This window comes from Pithys albifrons, chromosome 11 (genome assembly GCF_047495875.1).
Source record: "Pithys albifrons albifrons isolate INPA30051 chromosome 11, PitAlb_v1, whole genome shotgun sequence".
Taxonomy (NCBI): Eukaryota; Metazoa; Chordata; class Aves; order Passeriformes; family Thamnophilidae; genus Pithys; species Pithys albifrons.
This window is the reverse complement of record NC_092468.1, coordinates 16,653,910-16,676,941: the sequence shown is the minus strand read 5'-3', so window position 1 is coordinate 16,676,941 and position 23,032 is coordinate 16,653,910. Positions and strand designations below refer to the sequence as shown.

At 42.8% G+C, this 23,032-nt stretch overlaps 2 protein-coding genes across 8 annotated transcripts in view; both read right to left on the bottom strand.

Annotated features, from left to right (window-relative positions):
• LRCH3 (leucine rich repeats and calponin homology domain containing 3) overlaps positions 1-7,144 on the bottom strand; it is a 63,308-nt gene extending 56,164 nt beyond the window's left edge. For all 7 annotated transcript variants that reach the window (XM_071566080.1, XM_071566084.1, XM_071566078.1 and 4 more), the window contains exon 1: positions 6,920-7,144. In XM_071566080.1, coding sequence (XP_071422181.1) covers positions 6,920-7,130 — 211 coding nt within the window. In that variant the 5' untranslated portion in view covers positions 7,131-7,144. The remainder of the gene's footprint in view (positions 1-6,919) is intronic.
• A 1,015-nt stretch (positions 7,145-8,159) lies between these two features.
• Positions 8,160-22,383, bottom strand: FYTTD1 (forty-two-three domain containing 1). The gene is made up of 9 exons (XM_071566580.1): positions 22,217-22,383; positions 18,981-19,112; positions 15,906-16,051; positions 15,075-15,187; positions 14,060-14,156; positions 13,097-13,158; positions 12,179-12,253; positions 11,258-11,384; positions 8,160-10,210 (listed from the first exon to the last, which is right to left on the bottom strand). The coding sequence occupies exons 1-9, from the start codon at positions 22,380-22,382 to the stop codon at positions 10,115-10,117; spliced, it is 1,014 nt and encodes a 337-aa protein (XP_071422681.1). The 5' UTR covers position 22,383; the 3' UTR covers positions 8,160-10,114.
• Positions 22,384-23,032: the final 649 nt, after the last annotated feature.

Below are 23,032 nucleotides of genomic sequence, written 5' to 3'. Positions count from 1 at the left end.
CATATTTCCACTTTTCTAGATGTTGGGCTTGATTCTCAGTACTCCTGAGGAGTCACTAAGGCACCTGAATTCATCAAGAGCTGCATTTGAAAATAGTGAGAACAATTAATCTGAAATAGTTTGGTTGCTTAGAAGCTCAGGTACTAAGTATTTTGAGTTTTTGGTACCCCAAATCAGCAAATGCTTTTAAACTTTGTACCATTCCAAGCTTCAAATACAAACATAAAATGACTTGCTTCACTTCACAGAGATTACACGAAAAACAGTGTTTGAAACCTTTTCAACAGTCTGGAGCACTACCCAAGAGCTCAAGGCAACAATAACATGTCTCTGTATCCAAGGCTAAGTTTGAACAATAAGCTGAATAAAGAGACTGAATTCACAGGGGTCACTGAACAACGTCCCAGCGTGGAAGTGAGTAGGTGCTCCCTGATCCTGCTGCCCCCTGCACAGGGCACACCACAAACCACCCAGTGCACACCCAACACCGGGGCTGCACAGCAAGGGGGGGTTTGGACATAACCTCATCTTGGAGAGAACAAGGACTCTGCTCACTCCAGAGAGATTTGTGGGCTTTGTCACTGAAAGCAGCAGTTTGTAGAGTAGAATTGTAAGAAAGGCTAAAGTAAAGGACAATTTGGGGACTTTGAAGTGAGAAATAAACCCTGTTCCTGCATATACACAGAAGGACTAACTTACACACAGCAATCCCCTAAGGGAAAGACCACAATGTCTTACCCTGTGCATGTTCTCCAAGTATCTGTAATTCAGAGAACGAAAGCAAAAGTTTAAAGCACTAATAAATCTGACCACCAAGATGCTTTTGACAAGAATGGGTTTCCAATCCTCCACTCTGGAGGGGGAATCACAGCAGATGAAGAAGAAAGCACTCCCCACAGCCCATGGCTTCAGATAAACACACAACTGCAATTCACTCAGGCTGTTTGGCCAACATTGGAAACTATGAGATACAAGCCTGATTAGAGAGAGAAGAACCCTTGAATTGAGTTACAGCCTTTTTGTTGGCTACCATGTAATTTTATTTTTAACACATGCTACATAATTTGCAGTTTGTTGTAACTAGTTCTTTACTGCTGGTTCCTCTACTGAATAAACTAATTACATCTACAGCATTCTGAATCTAAACCTAAACCATCAGTTTAAAATAACTTACATAAAATAACGTGCACTGCCAAATGAAAGCATGAGATCCAAATCTGTCTGCAGCAAAGTTTCACTGAATGAAATTCTACTCTATAAGCCCCATTGTAAAAGAAAAAATTTCTGGGCTCACTGACTCAAAGGCCAGCTCATTGTTTTACAGAAAATAATTACCAAACATACAGCAGGCCAGTGGTAAAAGGTTAAAAATAGAATTAAGGTGTGATTTCACAACTGATACAAGTCAATCTAGGCTTACACACCTGCCAAAACAGACCCTCTCATTCTCATCACCCATACAGTCCTTCCAGCCTGGCCATTCACTGGCACTCACACACAGGTGGAAAAGCAGATTGCTGTCCAGGGATCTGACCCAAGCAGTTCCTGGCTGAGCTTTCAGCCAGGTAAGTATGAAACAGCTGTGCTGGAAGGCACTGTGGTTGTTACTGGTGTTGCCTGTGCAGCAGGAGATGAAGGCAGAACTTCCCCTTCTGGCAACAGCACAGAACTTGGATGACATTAGGCCATGTGTTTATGACTGACTGCAGGGAGGACTTAACCAAAATTAATGTGCCACCTCCAAGCACAGACACAGGAGAACAGGGCTAGAAACACCATGAGAGAAACACAGACATTTCCTTTCCCCCTAAATTCTAATTTGCCTTTCATGTGACTGCAGGGCTCAATATATTCACCTATCAATTCCTCCCCTCCTGACTTTTTATGTAGTTACAGTTATCTCCCAAAAATATAACTACAAGTGTGTTTGCAGACAAAAGAGTATTAAAAAAATAAATCTGATCATAACAGAGACAAGGAAGTGGAAACCAGGGCAGTAACTGCAAACACATGCAACACATTGAACACCACTTAGAAGAGCTCACTGGTTGTAAAAGTTTGATTGTGGGACTTTATTGTTTGTTTTAAAAGATAACAAAGGCATTCTGAATGTCACGTACTGCTTTTATTGCCACAAGGATTAGGCTACAAGCTCAGACTCCCGGTTGCCATAAAACATTAGGCAAAAGGACGGCCTGCGTGCCAAGAACTTGCTGCAAGGCCTCAGGTCTCCATCAAACCCCAACATATCCGGCAAAAATGAACCATAAATTATGACAGTCCACTGCTCATGGCGTTTTGAGGGTAACAAAAAAAAAAAAAGGCAAGAGAACTGACCTCAATTTACCAGCTTAGCAAAGCACCACTCTCAGACAATTCCATCAGCCCAGACTAAGATTTGCCAGTATTTACGTACAGAACACACAAAATGAAGACTTTCCATTAGCAGAAACATAAGAAGGGAAACAAGAGGGAGCAATAATCAAATTAAAAAGTGATTGACACAAGTAGGAGCTAAGACTAAAAAAAGCAACTGAAGAACAAGCTGGATTACTGTCTAAAGTCTGGGGAAAAGTTGCCATCCTCTCTCCTTCCCGCCCTTACAGCCACTGGAACCTCTGGACAATGTATTTCTCTTTGGGTTTTAGGAAGCACAGAGACAAGTACACAAATGCAAGTACGAGACTCTGAATGACCATAACTACATTCAGGCTTTGATTTTTAATAATGAAACTTTAGACAATGTGTAAGTACCAACACTGTAAACGCTGCTGACAAACAGCCTGAGACTTGAACAACAATCCCATTTCCTTCCACATTATCTCATAGATCATAATAAAATTACATCAAGATACAGTAACCTGAAGAGGTTTTTTCCCAAATAGTAATTTAATTTTATTCTGGTTTGGATTCTGCTTTAAGAACACATGCTTGGGAAGCAGGGTCACTGCTGCATGAGCCACACTGCACTTCTTGAGCTGTTTTACATTTCATCAGACAATATAAACTGAATTTCTGGCAGGAAAGAAGAATACCAGTGAGACCCTTTACTGCAGAACACTCACATAATCACTGCAAACCTTCTAGAACCATGCAAGCACTTACCATGTAGAAATTACATTGGCATTATGATCAGATTTTACCGTTTTTATGAAGAGCTGCCAAGAACAAAACTACAGAGATGCCTTAATGGCAAAGCCATCCAAAAGGCATAGCACACAATTTTATTCTTTTTTTTTTCACTATTAATATATTTCAGAAAAAAAAGACATAGTGAGCTGCATGTAATTATCCTACTAGTTCATTTCCATACAATGGCCATTTCTTTTATGGCATAAACCCACATATTCCCATATTCTCCTTGAAAAATGAAGACAGTGAGTGGTTTAGGTAATTACAGCTGTCATGGATGGTTTTAAAAATAACTTTTCTGCTCAATGTATGCTTTAGGCCACTGGGAATGCTGTCAAATAATGACATCAGAGTCTGCATTAACACTGGCAAAATGCAGCCATGCTTCCTTTCACATTTAACTCAGGTGGTTTACAGTCCTTCCTCTTCCTACTCTGTGGTCAAGAACAAGAGAGGAATGAACAAATGGTCTGTAACTCAACCCAGATAAAATGGGTAGAGATAACGCAGGCTAAATGAGTGAGAAAGAAAAAGAAAAGCACATCCTTGACTTGATAATGAAGCTTGCTCATTCTTCATCATCAATGAGCTTTGTAAGCCTGAGTCACTTCCTAAAATTCCAGTTAAGTTGTAAGGGAGGAACACAAAGGGATGAGATACTGTTTCAGCACCTACATTACTAGTCATTATTACACTGCATTTCTTGTCCATGAGCCATCCCACATGGATGAGAAGTTTACATGGACAACTGTATCACACACTGTAGGAAGTTCCCTTCCCACTAATCCATTCCAAAGCTCTCAGGCACAGATTGTCCCACCTTGCATCTGATTTTATATTATGTGATCGTAATTCCAGTCAAAGTACAAACCAGCCGGAAACTGTAACTTTACTGCCTGCTGAAGTTCCCTGCTCAGGTCTGAAAATAACCTTGAGCACTGATCTTGTTTGGAAACAAGACCCACACGTGGGTCTTCATCTGGAGGATGGCAGTGCCCAGGAGCAGCAGAGGCTCTGACGTGACTAAAGAATCCACTTCCCAGTGAAAAGTTTAGTGATGAGGCAAATGATTAATGAGGAACCTTATTTTTCCACTGATGCCTAAAAGAAATACTGTATTAACTTCAAGAATGAAAGTGCAAACCCAATCTCATTTCATTTTAGGCAGTCCTGCCAGGAGCAGTGAGTGGGACTCAAGGATTCTTACGGGCTCCTTCCAACTTAAGAAATTATATGATTCTACAATCTGTTTTATCAGATATTTTCCCACAGTCAAGTTACACCTATCAGAAAATTGGCTCTGATGTCTGTTTAGTGGGGGGTTAAGGATGGTACCTACGCACCAGCATTAATATTAGTCAAATCTGAACTCAAGTCCAAAGAAATGTTACCTTTCAATTGACTTAACATCTGAAAATGCACCTTATGGATGACATCACCCATCACCAAACTCAAAATCTGCACAGAGCACCCAGCTAAACTTGATTTAGTATCTAATCTAACACCCTGTTCCCACCTGCTTTGCTGCTCACCTGCGTTACCAGCGGCTCCCAGGGAAGGCCAGAGATCTGTTAAGCCTTGAGGGTGGTTTTCCAGCAGGATAGTTACATTAACGAGGGATGTGATTCATCCCCCCCTTCCCAAGCATCGATGTGGTTACAGTGACGCGCAATTACTTTTAATACCACAAGAATGGGAATGAGCTGCACCAGCAAAACACAACGCACATTGGAGAGGTGAGAGGTGTCTGTTTGAGCACAGAAGGAGGAAGGTGAGCAAATCCATTGTTCCACCTTCAGTTTTGTAGTTTGAGAGTAATTCCAATGATGTTTATGAAACACAGACATGTTCCACTTCATGTGCTTGGAGTTTTTGTGGCACAGCATGTAGGAAGGCACTTGGGAGTTATTTAAAGTGCTTATTTTAAGTGCTTGTAACACCTAACACAGATATACATTATATCATACTATTTGTGGCTACTCCCATACAAAAGAACTTTAAAGAAACCAATGTGGGGAAAGAAGTGGATTAAATTTGGAGCTGAGCACTCAGTTGAAAACTGGGGGTCAGAAACACTTGCACGGATTTTTTTTCCACTGCTCAGCCTTATTCAAAACAAAAAAGTCACAGAATGGACCACACTAAAACCAGGCACAAGATGAAGTTATTCACAGCATCCTTCAAACAGAGTTTAAACAGAATGCATCCCACACACGCTCAATAAGCTTTGCTTCTTATAACTTAACAGTTCTAGCTTTTTTCTAAGGTTCATTGTGATGATAAATGCACAAAAGTGTATGGCATGCACTGCCACTTATTAGCATTTAATGCTTCTTGAACAACTACAATGCAAATATTCATCACAATAGATGGGAACCTTGGTGGAAACAAGAATTCCCACAAATTGTTTAAGAGTACAGTAAATGAATAGTGTTACAAACAAAAAGCCCAAACTCCTCACAAATGTCTGTGCTACACTGGCTGACAGATCAGCCATTACACACACTCATTGTGCAACTGCACTTGTACAAAACCCTTAGAACAAAAAAAAAATATATCCCAGCAAGAAGTGTTTTCTATTTACAGATGTGCTCAAGTCAAGCAAACCAGTTATCTTCGTCTGCCAGGGTTTTCAGGGGTGGGTTTTTCATTAGTGGCAGATTTTTGCATAAATAGGATGTTACAGGACAGAGTCAGATAATTTGAAAGGAGGCTCCATTTTGAACTACTTAACTGACAGTGTAACCAACACATTAATAAACTTGGTAACTTGAAAAAAGGTGACATTTGAAATTTGTTTCTAAGCTTTCAACCTACAACTTAACACAAAGCACTAAAAAAATGGAAATGACTGCAACAGAAACAATCAAAGCTACAAAGAAATGGCACACTGACACCTTTTAAAATTACTTGACTTATAGAACTGGAAAATCAAAATAAACAGTTTGCTCTACATAATGCATTAAGAAAAATTCTACATCCTGCAGAAACTCTCATTGTTTCCTAAGTTCCCATCTCTCTATTCAATACAGTGACATCTAAACACACTACACAAACATAGTTTGCTTGTGATCAAGGTACTTATAGGCAAAGTACATAGTTTTAGTCTACTTTTATGAATATATTTGAGGGGCAGAAGAATAAAACCAGCCCTATTGGTTACTATGCCTTGTAAAGTATTTAATATTCCTTAATATCCTTAAATCCACATTATACAGGAGAAAGAAAGAGTAACGTGACTGCGTTCAGAGTACCTTTCTTGTTTATGGCTGTCTGAAATTACAGTAACAGAAGCATAAGAGCTTACAGAGCTTGTAAGAAACAGTTGTCTTTGGCACAGGCACACCTGACAGGCCTTCTCTGAAAGTTGGGTTTGCCCTGTCAGCAGCACAGGATGAAGGTTGTGTATTTACACACTCACATCTCCTGCATCAAAGCGAGAAGACGGCGGCTAAAGCATCAGCGAGGCAATACCGAGAAAAACCTCACGGCTCTTCTAAAAACAGCCTCCGATAAGGCAAACACTTCAGAGCGGAGATGATAACGAAAAAAAGATCCAACAAATAGAAGAGATCTCATCAGACGGGCAGAGGTAGGAGAACCCTGACACGACTCCTCCATCTGCCCCAGACGAGGACAGGGAGGGCGGAGAGCGAGGCCAGGCGGCGAAGCAGCTTCAGTTTAGGGGAGAGGCAGCAAACAGTTCCGCTCAGCCCCACGGCGGTACAGCCACCCCCAGCCCCGCTCCGAGGCGCCCCAGCCCCGGCCCCGCCGCCCCGTCCCTCACCAGCCTGGGTGGTGTCGCTCAGATCGTGGTTGGCGGCGCTGGCCCGCGGGTAGTCCCGGAGCTTCCTGCCGCTCAAACTGAGGGCTCCGCTGGCCGCCGCTTCTTCCAGGGCTCGGTCGAGGGAGCGGCTCCATGCGCCGGGAGCGGCGGGTCCGGGCGCAGCGGGTCCGGCCGCGGGCACAGCGGCACAGCCGCCCTCCGGCGCCGCCATTTCCCCGCCACGCCGCGGCCCACGGCGCATGACAGCGCGGGCCGCACCTGCGCATGCGCGGCCGGAGCGCGGGGCCCCCGCGGTTTGCCCGAAACGTCCTTTTTTCGGGGCTGTTTTCCCGCTTGTCCCCGGAACGTGCCGTGCCAGGCCCCGCCTGCCCGTACACCTTCGGAAAGGGTTAAACAGTCTAGTTTACCCGCCGAGGTGGGATGTCACAAGTTGGTTTTTGGGCGAGCATCGATCACCACTGCTGGGGGTGTGAGACCCTTCCCGGCAGGAAAGCAAGGACAGAGCGGAGAGATCCCAGGTAGGGAAAAATCACAGCTGCTTCACGTTTTTCACTTAATGTCATCAATCGTTAAGACGCCACACACTTTGCAACGGCTTGATAAACGCCATAAATGCCATCCTGCCCTGCTGCTTCCACTTGGGCTGCTGCGTGTCTTGGCACTGCCCGACCTGGAGCTGGCAGAGCTGAGCTGGGAACCAAGAACCAAGGCTGGAGATACCAGGTGTGAAGACTCTCACCATACTCAACACCTTATCGAATATATGTACAGGCAGTATTTTTTCCTGCACCACCACTTTACAGCAGCATTTGCACCATTCATGCCCTGCCAGCGTGGCGCTCCCAGACACGGCCGTGGCTGCTCGGGCTGTTCTGCAGCACAAGGTTTAAATGGCAGTGGTTTGTCACTGGCAGGACACGTCACACCAACAACCAGTGCCTGGGCTGACAGACCTGGTGCTCTAATCACACCAAACCACTACGTTAGACATGAAACATGCATCAGCAGCTGACACCTTTAAATGCAGTTGAGACCACATGGTGCCACTCCAAGAAGTGCTCAATTGTCAGGGTATTGAGCTGGGCAAGGAGTGAACCCTCTTTACATTAGGCTGCTTTTTGCTGTGTTCTTTACAACATTTAATAAGAATTTAATCAATAAGAACCCCTTGCATGCTATCAGAAAATTCACATGACAGTATATATTGCTCAGGTGATTTTAACAGGAAAAAGACAGTATGAAACCTGTAACCTTTTATTTAAAAAAAAAATTAACAGCTTCAGAATAGATAAAATGTAATAACTTCTCCAAAAAAATACCAAAAAGTACAGTGTAAAGCATCTTCTCATTAAATACAAACTAACATTTTTTGATGCACTGCATCAAGGTTTTGCATCTATGTTGATGCAAAAGTTTTTTTGTTGCATCCTGGCACATGGAAAACATATACACTGAAACAGGATGACTGACAACACCTTATCTACTCAAATTCTGTAAGTGGGACACTTAAAAAAAATTCCTACTAGTAATTGAGAAAGAAATCTTAACACCATTACATTTCATTTGCTTCTGCTAAGGTATATTTTCCAACATTAAAAATAAGGGTTTAAGTATTACATAGCCTCAGAGTGTACTCTGACATCAAAACTGCTATACATAAAAAAAGCCCTTCTGCTGTCAAATGCTCTTCAAGGCTGAACTTGCCAGTATATGCCAGTTAACTTGGAATTTGAGATAAAAATGCAAGGAAACCAACTCTATCAGAAGTCAAATGTAGATTCTTCAAGAACGTAAAAGGAGCTAAAACCCCCTTCAAAGACCATAAACATTCCCAGATGCAGAAGGACAACCACTCTATTACCTGACTGTACCTAAACCTCATTGCTATAGATCAGTGCTAAGCTCATCAGTTCCTGGTTTGGAAGCAATTCTGAAGAAGTGCCTCAGTTTTAGGGATTATGTAACTTCAGACTGAGGATGCCCTGGTTGTTACTTCTGCAAATTCTGGTGCACAGAGCTAAGCCTAAAAGCAAGTGACTGCCAGCTCCTGCTTAAAGCTTTACACACACTGGCAAACCAAGGGCTTTCCTCCAGTCATGTTCCCCAGTTTCAGCCAATTTCCAGATGTCTGATCACTTCAGATCAGCTACACATCTTACCTCTCTTTGGTATACACAAACAAGAACTATTAGATTGCTTGCCTCCAGCTATTTGTAGGAGCCAGAGAAAACCCTCTGGGGCAGGGTCTGCAGGATGACAACCCTGTGTCTCGGAGGGTGAGGAGTTCTACCACACTGCTGACTTCCTTGTGAACTGCTGTATTTAATTCTACGAAATTATTAAAAAATGTGAAGTTATTGCATTGTTTGTGAAAAACCTTTCAAAAAGAAATAGAAAGCTGAAGTTCATGACAAAAAGGAGACAGACAAACTCCATTTACAGAGGAAGGTGATGAGCTATTTGTAATATAAATTAATCTCATACTGCCTCTGCAGTACTCCTCCAGTATGATATATGATGTGGACCATTTTTAAGGATATGAGTAGAATAGTCTCCATCCTCATTACTTATTTTCGGTCTCAGCTAACAGCTTTATTTGTGAAAGTGAGGATGCAAAACATTCTGTTTTCAAGAAAGAAAAAAATGGAACTTTAAAAGCACAAAGAAGTACAGAACCAACCAACGCTCCCATGAAAAATGCAGCTACATTGCTACCAAAGTATCCATGGACTGAGGCTCTGTGCCAAACTGCAGTCAGAGGGAGAGCTCACAGGCAGTCCCTAAAAAACCCTACAATGGGGTTTATAATGAAACACTTACACAATCTCACTACCATAACAGAGGGGCTGAAGAACAGACACTGAGCACTCCTAAATGAAAAAACCCACAACTTTTAAAATTCTTTTTTATGTTTCAACTGCAATATGAACCAAAACCAGTGTTTGTCGTCAGCTGGGCAACGGAGTATTTTCCAACCAGGTGATGGTGCCAATCCAGCGGATCAGTTTCCTCACTTTTCTCCCTCAGGCTATCATGTCTTTTACCGTTGAAAATAAAAGTAAAAAAGAGAGATAGATCTGCCACCATCTTAGCAAGATGTCTGGAGAAATTTAGTGACATATGCTGTATTCTTTTGCCCACTTGTATCTCAGGTTCTTGGGTAGGTGGGCTCAGTGCCCAAGTCCATGTGCCAGGTTAACCCACGGTTACAAAGCGGCTTCCTTTGTTCTGAGACAGCGCCGTTCTTTGCTCCTTCAGGATCCCAAATCGCTCATTCAACGTCATCCCTGTCTGAAAAATAAAGTCATTTAACCATAAACTTAGAAAGATGTTGGGTTAATTTAATCAAAGCAATGGAGACAAGAATACCTTTTCATTCAATGTGTATCACCACCTGACTCCTTAATTGCCTCACTTGAATGTTTTTAAGGATTGATTTAGTAATTTCCTACATCATTTAAAAATCAGATTGGACTTCCACAGAATTCCTTAAGAACACATGGTGCACAATGTCATTACTCAAAGCTTACTGAAAATGTGATAGGTTAAACTGAGGGCAGACAGATTGAAAAAAGGAACTTTTGCTATACATTTCCCCACAGATTCTCTGTAACTTAAACAAATGTGTCCTTTTCTCTGTGTTAATGCAGGTTGTTTTCCAGTTCATCCAGTTGAGGCTGGAGTTTAATCCAAAAGTTCAATTAATTTTACAGTGCTGTAGCAGACAATTTTTTGCATACTCCTTATTCATGGATGGAACATACCCAGACCAATGCCTTGACCCTTTGCAGTTTTCTACAGCTGGCACTGAGGAGCTCATTACAAGAACAGCACTTAACTCTGTCACCTGGGAGAAATCCTTCAGTAACAGCACCAGGATTCCTGCACCAAACCACCTGTCTTCATGAAAATTAAGAACAATTGCTCATCTTTCAAGCCTTTATGTCATCATATTTGATTTCTTTTTCCTAGATGCAGAGCAAAGGTTGCCTCAGGGTCCATGCAGGTTACACAGCTTTAAGCAGCTCATCCCCGAGTTACACACAGTTGCTGATGAGCACAGCAGGAACACCAGAAGGCTTTTAGGAATATTCAACATTTTCAATCCCATTTAAATCACGTGGGTGTGTGAGACATGAACTAGAAGAACAGGAATAGTGAGTTTAGCTACTTGCTTGAAGTTACATAGCTAATTAGTGGAAGAACTGGAAGTGGAAACAAGAAGAAGCCACTAGTTCCTTCTTTCTGCCACTCCGGTGAGTTGAGAAGGCAAGTGCCTCACTGGCTTTTATTGGTCTTGAAACTACTTCCACAGTTAGGAAAAGAAACTGCATTTACCTGTTTTCCAACACTATTAATATCAAACTGCAATGGAACTCCTTTGGGAATCTTCTTCTCCTCAGATTGGTCCCTCTTCATCAGAAATGGTGGCACAGGAGTACGAGTTAATCGTAATTTCTGGGAACTGTGAAAGAAGAATATTACAAAAGATGTGATGACTGTTTTATGTAATAAAGTCGAAATGCTGATAGAGGCATGAATTTTCATCAAGCCATTTGATCAGGCTGGCTGAATAGATGGAGGGCACAAATTCAAGAAGGCAGAACTATAAAAGGGAGCATTTGTGATTGTTACCAGACAAGCGTCCCTGCAGGAGGTCATCTGATTTTTTATCTCTCAGTCCTACTGACAAACATGTAATTTGCAGTTAATCAACTCCATAAATACAAAAAATAAAAATTGGTACAGTCTTCCTTACTGATAAAATCCTACTAATGAAAAAAGCTACTTATGTCATTGTTAAAAATACAACACCTATAAACACCAGTACCAGCACCTTCTCCAAGGCAAACAAAGCTCTCTTTAAGCATAAATCAAGCAGTAATTTATGAGTCAGGGAGGAACTATTACCATCATTCATCAACCAGGTGCTCATTGATTTCCATTCAGATAGGGGAGGAAAACATCTGCAACACAATCTGATTTGGAAGGGCAGACAAGGTGCAAATCCACCAGCTCACCACTCTTCCACTCTATACCCCTCATCAAGCTCTTAACTGAGAGCTGACATGTGAAATCCAGCTGTGATTTTATTTAAACACAACTCAGAAAAATTCAGAAAGCGGGCAGATTTAAAAGCCTTTGCAAGAAGCTGTGACTTTGAGATCACCTGAAATACCTGCAAGGAACTTGCTAAATGGGTCAGAGCAGCAATCTCAGTTATGTTCAAAACATTTCAAAACTTATGTGAAAACTCACATTGGGGTTATGATTGCTCCTGGGTTGTCAATAGACACAGTCAGGATCCCTCCACTTGTGGTAGAAGTTCGCCATCTAGTTTGAAAACACAGAAATCACTTTCAAAAATGTTGCAGACATTTCAATCAGAGTATCTTTAAAGATGTGTCCAAAACACTGGTCAATAAAGAATGTACAAGCTTTCAGAGCATTGGCCAGTACAAAGACCACATGCAGTTACAAGACACATGGTTATTGATTCTTGTACCTTTTACATCACTTAAACCTGTTCAGGTGAGCACTGGATCACACACTGTCAGGGGGCACCAGAACTACAGCACTGACCCAAGTGTTACAGAACAGTTTCCTTGCCAAAGATGGGGCCAAAATTGTCCTCGCAGCAAATCCACGAGGTGACAGACTGCAGTCTGTGGCACCCCCTGCTTGCTCAGCCTGTTGTGTTCCCAACAAACACCCTCTGAAGATCCTGGCAGGCAGAGAATGACATGGGAAAAATATGTGGGGGGAGAGGTGAGCATCCACCTTGTCATCTGCCTTTTTCATTTTCAAGCTACTTCATAGGCTGATATACATATTAAATAAAAAGAAAATTACATCAAGAGCTCAAGAGAACACTGACATTTGAATTTTTCTTCTAGACTATGCAGTATTCATGAGTGCTAGAGATTAGTCTGATCCTCTGAAGCCACCATCTTCTCCCTCATTCTTGCAAGCATCTTATGCAAATAAACTCCTCCGGGTTAAATTAGAAGATCATTTAGGAAATGACTGAGAACAGGGGGAGGATCACTGTCGCTCTCATTGATGTGCCTACCGGGTAAAAAATCCACACCATTCAACTATCATAGCCAGGAAGTCTGAGCTAAAATGAGAATCTCATGAGTAACAAAACTGAAGTTTTCCAAATTAAATACTTACTGACGAGTTCTTTTTACTGTCTGATTATCAAGATCATCTGTTGACTGCACTTGAGCCTGCACCTGAAAGCACATCAATGCAGATACCAGATTTAAATACTGTGTCAGTTCCAGCTGGGAATACTGAAGTTCAAAAGCAGAGGTTTAAAGCTGTTTGTATACTCTGCACAAAAGGGGCTGTACTGCCAGAGGGACTTAAAAATAACTGTCCCATTACTTTTGTAAGATGCTGGAAAGAAATTACTTTAAGAACAGAACAGGATTTAAACAAAACTGCCAATGACAGTAACTTAGACAGATGGCAACATTTTGGAGGACTCTGTCACCAAATACACACTTCACTAAGATACACCAAAATGTTACCAGGCTAGCAAATAAAAACAGTCCAGTTTCTGATCCTGTCTGTAACTTTGCAATTGATGTGTAAGGAAGAAAGCAGCTACTTACACTCACAACGATGGCAGATGTGGAATGAGGGCACAAATGACAGCCCAACCTGCCACTTTCCATTTACTGTACACCCTCTATTCTCTGAATCTTCATCAAAACAACTAAAAAATCATTAAGTCACTAAAATAAGAACTTAAATAACTAAAATAAATAATGCCAGAATAACCAAAAAAGCAAACCAAACCATATTCAGATTCTGAAATGTATTTTTGCTCTATTCTTCACCTGAGGGCAATTTCTGAAAGCTGGACAGTGCTTTCTAACATCTATATTTAAAAGTAACAAGGAACACTTTGCAACCCCCCTCAAACACAAGTTCCTTGCCCCTCGAAATAGCCCACCTACACTGGAATGGGTGGATGGATGGATTACAGTAACTCAAGAGGACAAACACACTTCCTTAGTGGAATCTGTGCTTATCTCCCAGTCTGCCTGAAGTTGATTCCTTTATATCAGTTACAGGTTAGCTTAGAACCTGTGATACAATTTTTTTGCTTTCAGTAATTTTTGTTACCTTCAGGCCCCTTCTAAACAGGAAAGTTGCTTGACGAGTGTCTTTCTGCTGATTTAGTTTGTTTCCAATTCTGACAAAAGTGGATGACATGTTATTCCTGTAATATTTATAAAATATATAGTTAGCAAAGGCTTCACAGATAACCCCTTAGAGAGACTACTATGAAAGTCTAGAAGGCGCACAAACCACCCATAATGGTGGTTATCCTCTCTGAGGATGAACAAATCAGTTGGGATAAGCTCCTCATGTACTAGGAACAAAATACATTACACCTAAATGGAGAAGTCACAGCCTAATGCTCCTGTGTCACAGGACAGTATGGAAATTAATTCTGCTTTTCCATTTGCTCAGTATCCTCCAGCATTTTAAACACTGCTGATTAGATGAAAAAAAATTGCTATGTATAAAGAAGGTTTGTTTACAGTTTTCACAATGGAGTCACACAGGGAAAACTTTCATCCTGGAGACAATTTGGTTGGAGTTTATAACGTGTTAATTCCAGCACAAATAAAATGTGCAGTGGCTTCCATGAAGCTGTAGATGGCACCACCTTCCACAAAGGCATTTTGTTTAGGAAGTTCACTAAACCATGGCAGACACTTAAAAGCTGTGGAAATTCAAACTGGCCATTTCCGTACAGAATCACAGAAACACAGAATGGTTTGGGTTAAAGATCATCCAATTCCAACCTCTCGGACTCAGGCAGTGACATCTCCCACTAGACCAGGTTGCTCAAATACAGACTGCCTTTGATATAACTGAAGGCAGGATACCAGGTGCTCACAAATAGAGGTACTTCCTCAGTGCTCTAATGGCAATAAATATCTGGCTTTGTATGAAGACCATGTTAGTCCCATGGTTGGCTTCCAGATTTGTAGACCCTCACAGACAAGGGAGTCTTGACCACATTGCTACTGCCAGTACCTCCTGTCTTCCCTGGGACTTGGTCCTGTCAAACAGGACTCACTATGGAAAGTTGCCAAGGAGAGTTCAGCAACCAGGCATGGTATTTTACCTCCTGTTTAGGGGGGCAGTCCTCCTGAGGGCAGCAGCTTGTCTTCTCTGCATTTCAGATTGTCTCTGCAGGTTTGTTTTCCTGTTCAAAACTGGGTAATTCCGCTGTGCATTCTTAAAGAACAATAAACATATACAGCATAATGTCTTCTGTACACACCCAAACATTCTTCTTTCTGTTTTCATTTACAAACTGCATATAGAATACATTTAGCTTTGCCTGCCTTTCAGTCTGGTGTAATTTAAAAATACCTTCTACACTTTCATGAATTCTCTACTTTCCACATTATAAGGAAAGAAGGGAAAAAAGCAGCAGAGCACTGACTTTTTCATCACTCCATGTCCCTGAACTGATAAAATCCACATTTCACATGTCATTAAAATTAATCTTCTTCACAAATCCAAAAGCAATCCCCATTCTACAATGGTAAATGAGATGGAGTAGGCAAGAGGGAGCCTACAGACAGAGTTTAGTATTCTACAAAAACTTCCATTTTTGTAATGGTAAGCACATGTTTAACACCTGCAGGTTGGCTGACCCATTGCTTGGTAACAAACCCAACTCTTGTAGAAATACAGCAACTCCCTCCACACTTGCACAAAATATACATCTGTACTTCAATTTTCATGACTTGCAACCCAATTAAGTGTTAAAAACTACTTTCACACCTAGTCATTACCCAGCCCATCAAAACAAACAAGAACTCAGCAAACACATCCCCAGTTTAACACAAGCTTGTACCGTATGTCTCCATTTTATATTTCAGTAGCACCATTCTGATGCACTTGTGTTTCATTTTTTAACCTGAGTCACTAGGGTTGCACTAATTACCTTCTCACTCAGTGGCTGTCTGTTCAGAGGGCTGATTCCCTTGTGTGAACCCACTGCTTTCTTGGCTGCCAGGCCAGTTATAACTCCATACGAACGCTTCTTCCCTGCTATCTTCTTCCTGTGCCCCAAACGATTCTTACCATAACCTGCAACAAGCACAAAAAGTTCAACAGTTCTAAAGGAAAGAAAAGCTTAATGCTTTAAGAAGCTTTGCAGGCAGTGCAAGTTACTTGGCTGCACACTTCAAACCTTAGAGCAGAAGGCATCACTACACTTGAAGACAACCTGGTCAGTTATTTTGGCAGCTCTGGCCCAAACCCCGGCACAGCAATTATCAGCTTCTCACAGACCACAGTTTTGCTCTAGGTCACTGCATTAATTCCTGCTGAAAATGCATTATTTCACCTATCTACAGGGACAACATAAGAGCCTTCTAGCACAGAAAACTGCCAAAATACTCTGAAATGGGACTTCATCAAGTACTTAATAATATAAAACCAAATCAAACAAAAAACCCCACTGAGCTACCTACCCATGCAGCAAAGTTACCAGTTTAATTAAAAAAAACCCAAACAACTTCAAATATTATTTATTTAAATCAGTAGTTCACAAGACATGACTTAATAAGAAAGAACATAGCAATTGGCCCACAAAATCATATTAAACAGCATATGAATTAGATCATATTTAAAATGTTTTCAATTAGAAGGCTGCATGGCAGTCTGAACAAACTGAGGACTGAAAGCAGTGTTTGAATATAAAAGGCTTGTACATCTGAGGTCTGTAGTGTCTCCAGTTACAAGGGTTGGATTGGCCCTGTCTGGAGCCATTTGGATTCATGCTGTGAATACAGACCATGCTTCTGTTTTGTCCCAAAGCACCATCTCCTCTAGAACCTCAGACTGCAAAATATAAGACTAAAGATTCAGCTCTCCAGCAATGGACACATCTCGTTTTAACATATTGGACTTCACAGCATTGATAATAAATCTGTGCTTCCTCATGGGACAGGAGCCATCACACCAGGTAAGCCCCTAATCAGAACCCAGCTCAGATCAATTTGCCATGGAGAAGTGCTGTGTTCCCACACTTTGTGGCAGCTTAGCAAATGCTCTTCTTTTCTAAGGGAAAAGCTGAGAAACACGATTGTTTAGGCTGAAAGGGAGCTCATGAGGTTTCTGGACCAACCTCTGCTCAAATAAATTACAACTTAGCTCAAGCTGCACAGGGCTTTGTGCAGTTGCATTCTGTGTATCACCAAGGACAACTTTTATTTAAATGAACAATGTTCCTCTATCTGTTGCTACCCCCAAAAGCTGAAACGAGTCCCAGCTCAAGTTCCTCACTCCTTTCCAGACAGTTTGGCAGCCACTTCTAAAGCTGCAAGGAATTGAGTTCTATTGATCATCTGTGGTTTCTGCAGCTGTCCACACACAAGATTTGCCACTTATCAGAGTTAACTTCAATAGCAACAGAGCAGCACTAGAATGTTCAGAACTATTTAATGGCACCTTCTGCTTAAAAACAACATAAGAGAGGTTTGTTCTCAGTGGGAAAAAACGTGTGGAGCTGTATAGGATGGAGCAGTTAAAGGTATTCACAATGTTTCAGTGTATCTGGCAATTTTGCAAACAAATGTTTGGTTTTCCCCTAGAACATGGGCAGGCAAGCAGGGAAGGTTCCAACAGAGAAAAGTAACTGCCAAGACAGTTGTATTCAGTTTCATGTTTACAGCTCAAATTTTTCCTAAAATACTAAATTCTAATACTTGTTTCTTCTGTGCCCTTTAGATGATAAACAATTGCATTTGACAACTGCAGTTACTAACAGAGCCTACGTGTTTGATAATCTGCAACTTAAAGTCACTTACTCTTCACCCACACAAATATTCTCACACATGGGCTGAGAAATGTAATTTTTTTTCTGCACTGTCACCAGTTTATTAGAGATGCACAAATTACACAGCCATGTGGGCCTGCATAAAACCCAAAACTCCTCTGAGCCCTGAGCAACACAACATTCCACTGATGCCCAAAGACATTTGTGTCTAAGACATTAACAACAAGCTGCTGCCACCACAAACACTAAGCAAGACAAAGAAAAAACGGGGACTGTTGTGAATACACCACAGATGTGCCTTTGTTTTAAATAAATGCTACTAAAGAAGAAATTGCATGTACTAATTTAAGCATCTAATTAGCTTGTACTGAGGTTATAAGCTTCCTGATCAGACAGTATTTTTCCATATTTTGATGATCCCGTGCTAAAAATGTACTTTTTACAATTAATTTTAGGCAAAACCAGTCTGTACTTCAAGCAGGTGCTGGCTTTGTACTGGACTAAACCCTGGGAATATTGTAAAATAGGTCTTGTTTATAAAAAACCCCTGACAGTTACTCAGAAGAACTGACAGCAAAGCTGTTACTGAGCATTCCTCCTCTCTTCACTCCCTGCCTATAGGGCTTTTTTCCCCTTTTGGTATTCCACTGTGAAACAGTGGCTTAAGAAGGCTGACACAGTCGTTTCTTTGCATCCCAAGCCCTTATCAAGAAAAGCCAATTCAGACTCCGCACTATCCATTTATATATTCCAGAGCCAGCATTACAGGCTGCAGTAACAGATACTTTGAGGAGGCCTACAAAGAGAATTCTACCCAGCAAATATAAATATGTTTTCTTTTTTGCACAAAGCTCTGAGTTCTGGCAAAGCCTTCACGTTTTCTATTATATAGGCATGGGCATAAGCACTCATTGTATCCATCTCTGAGAAAGGACAAAGTATCAACAAAATTTCCAAAATTAAAATAAATTTAAAGAATCAGAAAGAAAGCTAATCCCTCCTTGAGTTAAAGACAGTTCCTCAAACATCTAAGCTCCATGATAGCCAAACATATCAATCACTTTCTCACACTGGACCAGAAACAAGGAATAGGAAAAAACTGAATCATAATCAAAAGTGTGTATGACACTATTGGAAAGACACCTGAACTGACTATGTCAATACATGCATTTCATTAGGTTACACTTGAACTCAAAAAAAATACCGTGCAAGCCACATTATGTTTGACATACACACCTTTCTGCTGCTGGATTCCCCACTTGGAGCCTGGAGAACTGAACTGTCGAGTTTGATTCTGCTGAAGCCCTCTTTTTATTTTGGGAGAGTATTGCTTTCTCTCTTCCTTCTTGTTCAGCTTAATTATATCATCTGCAAGGAAAAAAGAAAAAAAAAAAGAAAAATTTGACACACTGCATAAAATCTGACATACTGAATAAAGCCCCATGAGCAGCCTGGAGTCCCAGGAAACAGACCGGTCAATCTTGCAAAGGCAGCACATACAAGTTAAGTTTTCAGAAACATTATTGCTGTAAACATCCAAACCTTGTTAGTCTTATAGTCTTACTTTATGATACATTACCCTAGCAAAAGGGAAGCAGTTGCAAACATCCAGAAATTTCAAGAGGCTTGTAAGATCATGGCATTCAGCCCAGCATTAAATTTTAAACTGAATGACTCTGTTAGTTTTTGCATACTGTTAAAGTAATCCCATCTCACTCCCAGACTCTGCAGACTCCAGAGAAAATGTCAATTTCAGCCTCAGTTCCCTCATCCTAAATTACTTAAGAAAGATCACACAGAGTGAAGTTGGGCCACCAGTTATTTTCAGATGTTCACTGAGACTGAGATTATGGGGAAAAAGCAAGACTTCTCTCCTCATATATCCAAAGCAATCATCTTATCCATGGTCCTGGGAAACAATGTCAGACAAATAATCAATTGGTTCAAGAGTATGTGTAAGGAATAAGCTGATGAAAAGTGAACAGCAGGTCTGTCAAGCGCAAATCATGCCACACCAGTTTGATTCCCTTCACTGACCTGGCAGCCAGCTCAGGAGAGAAGAGTAAAGCAACAGGTGTGGCTTGGGAGCAGCTTGTTCAAATAAACACCCAAAAGGAAATTGTCAGATTGTGTTTACTGCATCTCAATCGTGAAAGCACAACTGGTAAAGACTTCATCTATCAATAGGGAGCCTCCACAAACATGTGGACAACCTTTTTTGAGTCAAGGAGATGGAAATGGGTTTACTCTGTAACTGAGTTCAAATGGACTCAGGGTAGAATAGAGAAAACAGCGTAAAAAAAATGTAACTACAAAGATCCGCTTACTTTGCTGCACAATGATGGAATACTCAGATAAAAGCTATTAGGACAAAGAATATTGATGCAGGTCACTCAGTGTCTGATATCTATATAATCATCTCTAGCAAAGGGGTTATCCCTGGAGCGAGGATTAGTACTCAGCCAGGAGCGTTATTTGAATGTAGCACCACTAATGAAGTGATTGATGTTCAACAAAAACTGAAACTTCAGAGCTGTTAGAGCAGAACATGTAATTCTGCACAATGGCTACTTCCATTCCTATGGACCAGTGATACAAACCTCCATGTTCAGAGAACATGAATTCTTGCTTCAGTTTATCTGCTCCACTTTAAATCCCAATTCTGCAAGTCAGATATTGCAGCACACAGGGTTACAAATTTTAACAAAAAGCCTTAAGTTTCAGTTACACCCTTATTTGTGGAAATGAATAACATTTGGGACTTTATGCACTTGTTAGGGGAGACACAGCGAAGCATTGTCCTATCTTGTCTGAGATCAGAGATCACACCTACAGCTGGAACAGCAGAATCATCTGGGAACAGTATCAAAGTGGGAGCTCAGCTTCAGATGAGCTGGGTGTAACACAACAAAAACACGTTTAACCTTTACCACATGAGAATTTAGTCAACTTAGAGATCTCAAACTTAAGATTTCCTAGATTAAGGTTGTGACAGTGTCTTTGCTATTAGAACAGATGTGGGACTGCATCATCTCTTTCTTTATACCAGACCACTGAGCTCTGACTTGGGGACAGTAGCCAAGGACTGCACTGTTCTCATGTACCCAAGAAGCTGAGGGACACACCCACTCACACCACCTTAAATACAATGACACTGCAACAGTCCTTTGCAATCTCCTATTAGTCAATGGCCAAGAATGTAGTGGTGACTGACTGAAAGGCTGACTTGGGCAGGAGGCATTGGAATATGTGAAAATACAGTGACTCACTCAGAATCAATAACTCTATTGCTCTTAGTAACCCTGCAAAAAAAGATTGTGTGCTATAAATAAAAGCAGATTTATAGTTTTCTATGAATGCTGTAATACTACTCTACATTCAGACAAACTCTAAATGTTGTTACACAAGTTATCTCCATTGCCAAAGCAAAGAGCTCCAGTGGATTATTTACGGAAGGAAAAATTGTTCAAATCCTCTTATTTTACAGTGGTCCACAAAGGCCAAGTCTGACATTAATAATTCCAGTTCACACTGTGATTTTTCCTTTTGAAGAAAGTCTCCTGACAGCACCAACCTATCACACTCTGGTATTGCCACAGAGCAGCCTGAGAGTGTACAAAAATTTTTTAATTTTAATAAAACTGAACTGGAAGATGCACTCCAGAAATGCACCCTATTGACCCTGACTGTTAAGGAGACTCAGCACAAAGGACCAGAAAAGAATTACTGTCAGACACCTGACTGAAATATCTAGAGTGGATGTCAGTCTCTCAGATACACTGGAGAGACGCATCTCTGCAGGTCTGTAATGAACCTGTGCAACTTCCTAACACACACACCCCCACACACACCCCACACCCCGCAATGGCAGGGCAGGGGAGAACGGGCCAGACTGCCACAGGAAACTATGTGGTAGGGGCGACGTCATGCTTGATGTGACGTGTATTATACTGCAAAGGGGTTACACGGGAGACTTGCCATTGCCGACTTCCAAACCTGAGAAGAATAAAAAGGCAAGGCCAGCTGAGAGACAACCAGAACTCACCCGTCCCTGCAGTTACGAGTGCCAGGCAAGGCCCTGGGCCGCTCCCCGAGGGCCACCCAGCCAAAGGCCCGGGGACTGAGGGCCTTGCTGGACCAAGAGCACGCACCGCCCTGGTCTGCGGCCTGTTCGGACCCCCAGGCGGCACAAAGGGGCCCCGGCTCTTCCCGAGCCAGGCACCGCGGCCCCCGAGCCCAAGAGCCCCTTCGCTCCCGGGGACACGGCCGGGCTCGCCCCCCGTCCCCGCTGCCCCCCTGGCGCTCTCGCCGCGACAGGGTTCTGGACCCCCCCGCCCGCCCCCGTTGGTTCCGCCCGCGCCCTTGCCCGGCACAGCCCCTTGGTTCGTTCCGTCCCCCTGGCCCCGGCACTTGGTTCAGCCCGAACCCCCCGCCCTGTTCCCCGCGGCGGCGGCCCGAGCCCCGCTCCTCACCCAGGGACATGTCGATCTTCTCCAGGCTGTCGCCGCCGCCATGCCGAGCCCCCGCCGCGGCCGAAGAGCCCGAGAGCGGCGCCGCAGCCCCGAACGCGCTCATGGCCGCCCTCAGGACCCACCGCCTCCGACAGACCCGAACCGCCCCACGGGCACCCCTGCGCATGCGCAGCAGCTCCGCCCAGCGCGGGGCACAGACGCGCGCGCCGCTCCTCTGCCACGGCGCCCCCTGGCGGCCGGGAGGAGCAGGGACAGCGGGCGGGGCCATGGCGGGCGCGGGGCTGGGCCGGGGACAGGGCCGGGGACAGGGCCGGGGACAGGGCCGGGGACAGGGCCGGGGACAGGGCCGGGGACAGGGCCGGGGACTGGGCCGGGGACTGGGCCGGGACAGCCGTGTCCTTGGGAGGGGGAAGGGTGAGCGCCTTCCTGCCACAAAGGCCCGGGGCGCTGGTAAGCAGGGCTGCTGGCAAGGGGCTTGGGGGAGAGGGCATGAAGTCACGGGCGGGCTGGAGATCCGGTGGAGTGCTGGGATGGTTGGAAGGATGGAGCAGCTCCCCTGTGAGGAAAGGCCGGGAGAGCTTGGGTTGTTCAGCCCAGGGAAAAGAAGGCTCCCGGGAGACCTCACTGCAGCCTTTCAGTACCTGAGATGGGCCTGTAAGAAAGATGGGGACAGACTTTTAGCAGGGCCTGTTGCAACAGGATGAGGTGTAATGGAAAGAGGGTCAACTTAGATTACTAGATATACTGTACATAAGTAATATAAGGCAGAATATATATGTGTAAGGATATAAGGAGGAGTATTTTGTACAATATTCT